Genomic DNA, 10,996 nt, shown 5'->3' on the forward strand with positions numbered 1-10,996 from the left:
CCAGCAGTGTAATAGGGTTCCTCTTTCTCCACATCCCCTCCAGCATTTGTCATTGGCTGATTTGTGGATGTGGGACATTCTGACTGGGGTAAGGTGATATCTCAGCGTTGTCTTTATTTGCATTTCCTTCACCACCAGGGATGGTGAACATTTCCTCATGTGTTTCTTTGCCATTTTTATCTCTTCATCTGAGAAGTCTCTCTTTAGTTCCCTTGCCCATTTAGTAATTGGTTTGTTAGGCTTGAGAGGGATTAGTTTCTTGAGTTCCCTGTACTGATAGAATTTTTTTAAAAATTCTGTTTATGTGTTGAATAGTATTTGTTTTGCATATGCTGAGTGATCATTACATCTCTAGCATGAAACTCACTTGATCATAGAATATGATCTTTTAATGTGTTGTTATAGATTTTTCCAATACATTGAAATTTAGGTTTTCAAAATAATCTGTAGTGATTATCTGGATTTCGGTGTTGTATGTTATAATCCCCTTTTTGTTTCTAATTTTTTAAATTTGGGTCTTCTGTCTCTTTTTTAGTTAATTTGAGATTTTTGTCAATCTTTTTTTCAACAAAAAATTATTTCATTGATCTTTTGGATTGTTCTTTTAGTCTTTATTTCATTAACTTCAGCTCTGATCTTTATTCTTTCTGTCTACTACTTTGGAGTTTGACACAATCCTGCTTTTTTAAGGCCTTGAAGTGTACCATTCTGTTACAATTTTAGATATTAGATTTCTCTGATTTTAGGGTGGTGATACTGAGGATTGAACTTAAAAAAGTACATAGGCACATATCACTATTTACTTTTCTCTTAGAAACTGTTTTTGCTTCAGAGCTGGAAGTACATCATTTCATGCTCTCTTGACCTTAAAGGTTTCTCCCGAGCAGTCTGCTGTTATTCTGATTGGCTTTTGCCTTTGTAAGTAATTTAGCATTACATTTCTTTCTTTCTTTTTAAGTAGGATGTGATGTGGAAAGGTTTTTTTCTGGCACCTCTAGGTCCTGGGCAACCAAGGTAAGAGATGGATGTTATCACAATGGAAGAGCTTAGGTCAGAGAGGTTCTATGTTGCTGGGACCCAGATCTCTGAGGAGGGAGCTCTGCCAAGACTGAGTCTTTCCTTCCAAGTTGTGTAACCCATCAGTAATCACAGCTGTGGCCTGGCGCTGTGATGATGCTGGTTATCAGGAAAAGCTGGAAAGAGCATTTTGGACTCTCTGTCGCACCTCGTCTTGGTAGGACTACAGGGAGTGAGGCCATGAATGAGAATGTGGCTTTCAGAGTCGGTTTCAAGATCCCACTCTGTAGGTAGGGAGGTGGACTTGGAGGAGGCAGACAATCACTCTGTATCCAGCATGGCCTGGCTCCCAGTAAGAGCAGATTTTGTCTCCATGGTCTTCATGGTTGTTCCAGGCTTCTTGATCTCTGCTTATGTGTACTAACTTCCCTTCCCCCTCACAAGTTCCAGCCTCCAGCTCCATGCCAGTGAAAACACAGAAGTCCTGCTGAGCCTGCTAAGCCTGGGGACTTGGGGCCAGGGGAGGGGAGGTGGGAGGGAAACTGATTGAACTTATCTTTTACTTTCTTAGAGTTAGATGATTTGCTTTTTTGGTACCTATGTCCTATATCTCCTATGGCTCTACATTCTAGTTCTCTAGATACAAGCTTTATTCTCAAGGTTTTCCCCTCACTTCAATTAGTTTAAGGGGGTGCTTTTATTGTTCCCAAATCCCTTCTCTCACATATTTTTTTCTTTTTCTCCAATTTCAGTGCCTCTGCTTGTAGGTGGGCAGGCATTGGCTCCTGACTCATAGCTCCTTCTCAAGGAGGCTGTAATTGAAAAGTGGATTTGGAGATTACATAGGAGATTTATCCTGGTTCACGCCTGTGTATGGGCTCTTTTCCTAAGGGACAAGATTGTGGGTAACCTGAGTTCACGGACATATTCGGACCAATTATGTCCCCACCCTGAAGAGTGTTATCAAGTACAGCAGAGCTGCCTGCCTCTTCTCTGGTTCATCTACTGAGAATTAGCCTCGTTCTCATTTTGTTTATCTTTTTTAGCATGGAGTAATTCAATTTTCAGGCTTTGTTCTCCAGGGGGAGATCCTAGGAGGTGAAGTCATCTGTTTCTCTACACTGACTGATCTTCAGTCCTGACAGAATAGAGTTGTGCTGCCTGTTTCTGAGAACCTTCTGGACTCTGCCTCCGTAGCTGGGGTTCTCACAAAGCTAGGAAAGGTGTGGTTCTGTACTCTGTTATCCCTCCCCGCTTGCGTCCCTGGTTTGGAGGGGACAGATTTTGTAGTCCATTAATAATCACAGCGTCTAGCCAGGCAGTAGTCACTGCCCTCCCACTGGAGCTGTAGTGGCCCTAAAAGAAAAACAATCACCTCCTCAGCAAGGCTCCTTGGCTCAGCATGGCTCATTGGAGCTTATCTAGCTGTAGGGAGCTACATGGCTGGGGATGTTCCCACCCCAGCACCGTTCCCAGCTTGACATTCTGGATCATCACCATTGAAGATGGACCATAAGTTGTTTTCATTTCTTCTCAAAACCTAGCAGAAATCTGCATGTACTTATGTTATGCCTAGGCATACCAAACTTGAAATTTGTTTGCCTTTGATTCCTATCATATCTCTTCCTTATAGGAGCCTTTGTTATTCTATGCCCATCAGGCATTCTCTGGCAATTACTTGCCTAAGAAATTATTTGTAAATGGATTATGATGATTTATTTTTGCTGGTCCTGGGGCTTGAACTCAGGGCCTGGATGCTGTTTCTGAAGTTTTTTTTTTTTTTTTCACCTCTCAAAGCTAGCACTCTGTTACTTCAACCACTTCTGGTTTTTGGGGGATATTTAATTGGAGATAAGAGTTCCATGTACTTTCCGGCCCTGGCTGGCTTCGAACCACAATCCTCAGCTCTCAACCTCTGAGTACTTAGGATTCCAAGTGTGAGCCATCAGCACTCAGCTAGTGAATGAATTATTATAGGGGAATTGATAAGTAAATCTTGGAAAATTTAAGGTTCTGTGAATGGGATGTTTTAAGCTCTATGAACCGTGGTTTTCTTCAGATTTTGTACAGATGGGCAGCCCAGCTGTTCACACAGCTAGGGCATATCCAAAGCTCAAACTTGAGAATAAGACAGGAATCCCAAAGCTTAAAGGTTCTTCATAAATCCTGAGTGGTAAGATAGATTGTGACCAACCCCTTTGAACTACCACATGATAATATCTACTTCTCTGAGCAAGAAACAGTCTTTAGGGAAATGAGCCCCCCACAACAGAATGTGTGTGTGTGTGTGTGTGTGTGTGTGTGTGTGTGTGTGTGTGTGTACGTGTACATGCTAAGTTCTGTCATCATTAGAAAATACTATGTGTACAGAATGTGTGTGTGTGTATACGTGTGTACACGCTAGGCTTCTGTCATCATTAGAAAATACTATGCTCTGATATTAGAAAATACTGTGTTCTGGGCATATCTCTTGTGACAATCCAGTCAGGTATTTACTGGAAATCCAGACCTGTGTACTCCTGCTCTCTGAGCATAATTACTTCTTCAAATGGTTCTTCTATGGGCCATTCTTGGGCCCCACAGTGACACTGCCCCCAGACAGACCAGCTCCTACCTGGAGCCTGAAAACCTAATCACATGGAGGGAATGCCACTGAGCTGTTGGTGACCTGCTGGAGATCTTTGGGCCTTCTTGTCCCAAGGGACCTATTTCTGCTTTCAGATCCATTCCTTCTTTCTTAGCGTGGCCTGTCCAGTTTGAGCAGGTCTGCAGGATGCATTTGGTTTGCTGCAGGCAGCTAAACCATGGCTTGGATTTTTCCTTCCGTCAGGAGATTTGCTTTAGACCCACTCGCTTTTTTTGTCCTATTTAACCACAGTCAAATTATTTGGGTGAATAGATTCTACTGTAACTGCTGATCAGGACTACCCATGTACTCAGATGATAAAGGAATCATGGAGCAATTCGACAAGTCTCGTGAAGATCATGGTTCTGGCAACTGTTAGAAGTGTCTTCTAATGCTGGTGAGACAGGTGAGGACCCACCTACTGTATAGCTCCCCTCTTTCCTAAGTGGGATGATAAGAAGTGGAGAGATGCATCTGGGAGGGATTTGTAGTCTTCCTAGCATAGGCTCACAGCGTGGGAAGCAGGGATTGGCATCACACACGTGGATTTGGGTTCTGCTCGATTCCTCTGATCATCCTGCTGTCAGCCTTTCAGAGGCTGAGTTTCTTCATCTTACATTGTGGCTAATACCTATGCCACAGGGTTGTGATTGGCCACACAGGCAGATTGTGAAGCAGAAGATGGTGTAAGCAGCTCACTTAGGAGAAGCGGCCCATGCAGATCTCTCACCAGAGCTGTTTTTGACTTTTGCATCTGTCTTCCTGAGAGGCAGAGTGGTGGATTAGAATGTGAAATGTGGGATTTGATGGTTAGTTTTGCTTGTCACTCCCCAGTATTTATTAATTCCTTGGTGTTCTCTGTGTTGTTTTCCTCATGTCTGGGCTCTCAGAGCTGTTGTGAGTTCTAGCACTGAAGTGCCCTCCACTGTGCCTGGCACTTGGGAGGTACTAATTAGTTCTTAAAGTCCTGGTGTCAGTTAGGATGAAGAATAGTTGTGTGTGGAAAGAAGGAATGAAGTGGCAGCCTCAAACATAGCGGCATATATACTGAAGCAGGCTCTTCGACTAATTTTAAGTCATTGCAAGTGATATTTTTAGGGATTTTGATTTATAAAACCTAGTTTATTATCTAATAAATACCACAGCTACCCAACCATCTTGTGTAAGGTTGTTGGTTCATTAGAGTGGGGAACACAGATTGGATTTTAAGCTATTGGATTATTAGTAAGATATAAAAGACTTAAATTAATTTATAGTTTTCTTTTATTTGGGGAAATTTAAATTAGTTTTAAGCTTATTTTTTACCTAACAAACATGTTGGTATTATGTATAACTTCAAATACAATTTGATGATAATCTCAGCCACTCAAGACTTAAGTAAACAATTCTAATATCTTGACTAGTTCATCATCATCAACATCATCATCATCATCTTTCCATACTACTAGAGATACATAAATCCATTTTAATTAAACATAGTAAATAGCACTGTTAAAACCACATCGATAAGCTTCACACCATTTCTAATAAAATTGGACCTTGACACTGTAGAATTGAAGAGCATTTAGCTTTAACAAGAGGTGAAAGAAGCTGATAATTGTCTGGCAACTTTTAAGTTCTGTGCTAAATTAGCGTGAATTAAGTTTCAAAGTAGATTTTGCACTCAACTGGAGTAGGATTTGTGTTCATAGCCAATGTTCACCGCTGGGTGACCGATCGGCTCCCTGCCTGGAGGCAAACTAATCTGCAGTGTGTCAGCTATGTTGGAAGTATCCTCATTTTTGAAGTGAGTGAACCACACTTAGACCATCTCTAAAATCAGAAGATTCAGTGAAGATTTGGAAGATTCAAGAGGTTCTGTCTGGGTGCTTGACTGGAGAATTAGAATTACATGTTGAATTCATCTGGTTATTTTTCTTTCAGAAAAGTGATTGTGTGTGTGTGTGTGTGTGTGTATTGTGTATTGTGTATTATGTATAGGTGTGTGAGTTAGGGCTTTATGGAAGGTATCCTTCCTCCTTAGAAATATACCAGAGAATTCTGGTAGAATGTACTTTCCTCTGTGTGTTTTGAAGTTGGTTTTCCTCCTAAGTGTTTTCTTTGAAGCAGTCTTCCTCTTCCTCATAGGTTGTACATTAAATAGCTCATGTTTTTAAATGAGAGGGAATCAAATTGGTATTAACTCTTTCTGTACTAAAGGTATCTTTCCCTCCCCATAGTTGTGCCACTAAACTGGATGATACATCCCAAATCACAGAGAGGACCAGAAGAGAATTTGAGGTCTCACCTGTTAGACTGTACCAGATGATCTGGGCCAGGCAGCTGTCCCATAGCCTGTATGCCACCCAGTAAGCAGGTGACACAGCAAAGTGATCTCACTTTCCCAGTGCCTAATTTTTGCTCCTTTTGCAATCTCCTTACCTTCAGTTTTTGTCATTTTGCTTGGCAGTTGTGCTTGTTTGGAATTAGCTAGATTTGTGCATTTTGGTGAGTTGGACAGTCACCATGTTTGAGTGTGTGAGTGATTGAGGAGAGCCAGGATACTATGCTGTCGAAATACTTGGAAACACTTGAAATAAACACAGTCAACATTAACTTGATGATCTCCTTTTCTTCCTAACCTCTGTAACCAAGTGGCTCATCAGAAATATTTTTGACCTTTTAGAACTGAAGAATCAGTAACGGAAGATGACAAGAGAAGGTATGTTCACTATTGCAGCTGATTTGAATTTGCATAATTTGGGGGAAACTTTTGGCACAGGCAATCCAGGAGGAGCATAAGATCTGAAAAGATTTTTGCCAAGGACTCAGAGCCTCTGCTTCTTGGAAGCAAGCATGACTTTAGCCTTGTGCATCTGGCCTTTGTTGACTGCCATGGTGTGGTCTTTGGGATGCTCCTGCCCCCGAGTGACTTTTCCCTCCTCACTTCTCAGCTCCCTGCACCCTCTTCCTCCTCCTCTGGTCAACTCTCCTCTCACTTCTCTTTAGCTCTCTTGTCTCCTCATTTTCTGTCTGCCCTCCTATGAGGAAGTGTTTCTGTGTGTATTATCCCCTCATACCAGGGAGACCTCTGAATTCTTGATAAATGTTGGTTGTGGCACCTGCAACATGTTATTCTGCTGATGTTTGTTACTTTACTAACTCCAATTTCTGCTGCTTTTTCTCATTGCAGGTAAAACATCTAAAATATCTACTAATTTAGTGTAGCTTTTTGTACTATTTGGATACCTTTTAACAGAGAAACAGCTATATTTCTAGTGACAATGATGAATTCAACTTTTTAAAAAGTCATGAGTTGGCCAGGCACTCATGGCTCATGCCTGTAAACCTAGCTGCTCAGGAGACTGAGATCTGAGGGCTGAGGTTTGAATTGTAGCCCAGGTAAAAAAGTCTGTGAAACTCTTATCTCCAATTAGTGAACAAAACTAGTCAGAAGTGGAACTGGGTATAGTGCCAACATCCAGTGAAAAAGCCAGGTGGGTATATAAGTCCCTGAGTTCAAGCTCCAGGACTGGCATACTAAAAAAGCATATTTTTTATAGCCTTGGTGCCAGTCCTGGAGCTTGAACACAGGGTCCTGGGTACTGTCCCTGAGCTTCCTTTACTCAAGGCTAGCACTTTACCATTTGAGCCACAGCTCCATTTTTGGCCTTTCTTTTTTCGGTGGCTAATTGGAGGTAAGAGTCTGGTAGACTTTCCTGCCTGGGCTGGTTTTGAACTGTGATCCTTGGATCTCATCCTCCTGAGTAGGTAGATAGATATAGGTACCAATTGGTACTATGGCTAGTACCAATTAAATTGGTCTGATTTCTTTTCTTAAAGAAACTATGGAGGAGTGTATGTTGGTCTGCCATCTGAAGCTGTCAACATGGTATCTAATCAAACAAAGACTGTACAAAAAAGTAAGATAATGGAATATGTTTATTTTTTCAAAATATTTTTTATGTTCTATGAAATTTATGTTTCTGCCTGCTTCAACCATTTTATGCATGATGTAGCTTCAGTGAAGCATGTCTAAGTACCATCTGTTCATCTTAAGCTTTTCTTGAACTTACCACCTACATGTTTCAAAGAATTCCAGAATGAAGTCAGCTTCCACTTGTTGTTCTACTACATGGGTAATCTCAATTTCTTGTTAATTTCAATGATAATCAGGGTGAACATAAAAGCTGTCATTGAAATAAGGTTGTAGACTCTTTGTGTAGAACTCAAAGGTAATTTGAGTTCTGTAATTTGTTATAGAAATGACTAGCTGATATGCAGTCTTGTGATTAAGGGAGAGAACTGCACATTGCATAAATAAATGGAATGAAATTCCCTTTTCTGAGCTGAATAGTTAGTAACTATGTGGTAATGAAGTCTTCCCAAATAATAGACAGTTCTGCTACTGTGTATATGGTGTTTTTAATTTTAAGTGAGGCTAGTGGTAAGGAATTCTGATTTAAACTTGTTTCAGTAGCTCAAGTCTATAATCCTAGCTACTCAGGAGGCTGAAATCTGAAGAACCAGGTTTAAAGTCAGCCCAGGTTGACAAATCCACTCACTAGACTTATTTTTAATTAACTTTCAAAAAAATCTGGATGTGAAGGTGGGACTCAAGTGATAGCCAACTGTGAGTAGAAAAAGCCAGGCAAGAATGTGAGGCCAGGAGTTCAAGCCCCAGTCCCACCACAAAAAAGATGCTGATTCACTCAACTGTTATTATATAATGTATGGTTTTACTTTTTTTTTTAACGTTCTAGTTACTTATTCTACATTATCCTTTCTTTACTTCATGATTTAAACTTGCAAACATATATATATATCACTACTGTATAGCTTTGTGGGCAATTGGATCATTGTTCTTCATTATATTTATATTTAACTTTTCTTAATTTTCTCTTTAAGATTAAAATAACATCACAACACAATAATAAAGAGGTATGGTACATTTTAAAAATAATTTTCCATAATCTGATGTGATAATGACTTGGCTTTAGATCTTATTGCTATATATTTCTATTCTTGAACTTCAGTTAGAAGGATGGAGTCTCCTCTCTGGATTCAAGTATGTTTTACGAAAAAGGATTAGTGCTCAGTTCAGTTATCTTTTCAGCTACGTAAAAAATCGATTTGTTACAAGTGCAAGTGATTTAATAAGAGCAAGCTGTGAGGCTGCCTCAACATGGAAATCTAACCTTTCTTGACAAAAACTTTGAGGGCATAGGCCTAAAGTAATAGAAGAGGGAGAAATCAGAGAGACTCGGGTAGGAATTAGATGCAGTGTTGGCAGTAGCCGGGGGTTAGATAGTGTAAGAGGAGATGGGCCTGAGCCCAGAGCTAAGTGGGAGGTATGTGGTCATCACCAGTAGGTGCACTTGTGCTGAGGCACTAGTCACAGTTCACATGCAATGATTGGATCACCACTGATGTTCAATCTTAAACCTCCTCTTCTGGAATGCTCTGTCTTCTGAGAACATTCATTCCCCTTTGGTGGTCAGACATCCCTGGATTTGAATTTGGACTCTTTCACTTACTGGCTTGGCAAGTTGCTCCTCCTTTGTGGCAAGTTGCTCCTCCTTGGTGGCCCATTTCATGATCTGTCACTAGTTAGAGCTAATATTTAGACTTAAGGATTGTTGTTAAGATTAGATATGAAATACATTGTAGCTACAGCTGTCCTCATGATCACCATACTACTACTACCACTACCACCACCTCCATTACCACCATCATACCACCAACATCACTACTGCACCATTACCACCATCACCACTACCACACCATCACCACTAGCACCACTACTGCCACACCATTACTACTACTGCCACACCATTACCATTACCCACCACCACCAGCACACCACCAACATCACTACTGCACCACCACCACTACCACCACTACCACACCATCCCCACTACCACCATCCCCACTACCATTACCAACACCAACACCACAATATAATCACCATTATCACTACTATACCATCACCACCGCCACCACCACCATTGTCACTATCACTGTCATCACCACCACCTCATCCTATTATTCTTTCTATATAAGCAGAACCCAGCCTACGGTAGACCAGAAACAAGACTCTTTTGATATGGAACTAAGGTCTTATTCAGGCCCATCAGCAGAGCTGGTATTTGGGCTGGGCTGGGGTTGCAGAAGAGGCTTACCGGTGGAGATTAGTAAGCTTTCCCACAGACAAAGGAGGGACACTGAAGCTTCACCTCTTTCAGTTTCTTCCTGACAGAAGCCACAAACAGGGCTGGGTGGTGGCAGTTCTTCAAAGACTTTCTCATCAAGGGAGAGCATTAAGGCTATTTATTCCCTAGTTCCCATGACCACAGGGTGTTAGATTTCTTGTTGAGAATTTGTAGAAAATTGTCTATTTCTAGTATTTTAATAGAATTCTACCTCCCCACCGAGTTCCCAAGTTCCATGCCAGTTTGCCCTTTGCAGAAGTACTTTTATTATTTGCGTAATAAAAGGTAGGGTAGTTGAAAGAAAGCTGACATCACTGTTTCTCCTCCTGGAAAAAGAGAGTATCTCAAAAGCCATAGTCCTGATGTCAAAAGAGGGGCTTGGTAGACTGTATGAGGAGCCTGGACAGCTCCTCTGTAAGCCATACATTATGTGAAGTTCTCTCCATTTCACTTTCCTCATGGGAGAGTTAGACAATTGACTGTCCACCATTGTGTATGGATCTAAAATGCCCTGGTGATAATTTATCAGTACTGGGATGGAGGCAGCTCACATAACTAAGAAGCTGGCCCAAACACTTCCTTAGTATTCATGGGTACATATGTATTTTTATTGCCACTCCTCTCTTCTCTTGTCTCAGTAGCCCTCATTCTTTGGTGGTTTCTATAAACAGTTTGGTCATAGTCTCTCTTTGGTCTCTTTTGAGTTACCTGAATGTTTTTTCAAATTGAATGGCTATTTTCCCTGGTTGGCTAAATGTCCAGTATAGTTTGGCTTTCTGGGTCTAAGTTACTAGGAGAAAATTCTGATAAGAAGATGTCCCCTGTAGAGGAAGATTATTATGGAAAAGATCAGCTATACCTTTTGACCAACTTGCAAATTCTAAACTGAATTGTAAATTGTAAACCAACTTGTAAATTCTTAATTAATTCAGAGGCCAAAGTTCAAAGTTGATTTGGCTATTTTTTTGGACCAAATTAAGGAAAAACTTCAGAATCTCTTGAAGTTACTTAATTTATTATTATTATTATTTTATTTATTTTTATTTTTTGGGTTCGGTCGTGGGACCTGAACTCTGGGCCTGGGCGCTGTCCCTCAGCTCTTCAGCTCAAGGCTAGCGCTCTACCACTTGAGCCACAGCGCCACTTCCAGCTTTTTTCTTTT

At 40.9% G+C, this 10,996-nt stretch overlaps 1 protein-coding gene across 2 annotated transcripts in view; it reads left to right on the plus strand.

Annotated features, from left to right (window-relative positions):
* Nucleotides 1–10,996, plus strand: part of LOC105988571 (chromosome unknown open reading frame, human C12orf75) — a 37,196-nt gene that overhangs the window by 24,640 nt on the left and 1,560 nt on the right. For both annotated transcript variants that reach the window (XM_013020225.1, XM_013020235.1), the window contains exons 3-5: nt 6,309–6,344; nt 7,466–7,545; nt 8,531–8,563. In XM_013020225.1, coding sequence (XP_012875679.1) covers nt 6,309–6,344; nt 7,466–7,545; nt 8,531–8,535 — 121 coding nt within the window. In that variant the 3' untranslated portion in view covers nt 8,536–8,563. The remainder of the gene's footprint in view (nt 1–6,308; nt 6,345–7,465; nt 7,546–8,530; nt 8,564–10,996) is intronic.

This window comes from Dipodomys ordii, unplaced genomic scaffold (genome assembly GCF_000151885.1).
Source record: "Dipodomys ordii isolate 6190 unplaced genomic scaffold, Dord_2.0 Scaffold3, whole genome shotgun sequence".
Classification (NCBI taxonomy): domain Eukaryota; kingdom Metazoa; phylum Chordata; class Mammalia; order Rodentia; family Heteromyidae; genus Dipodomys; species Dipodomys ordii.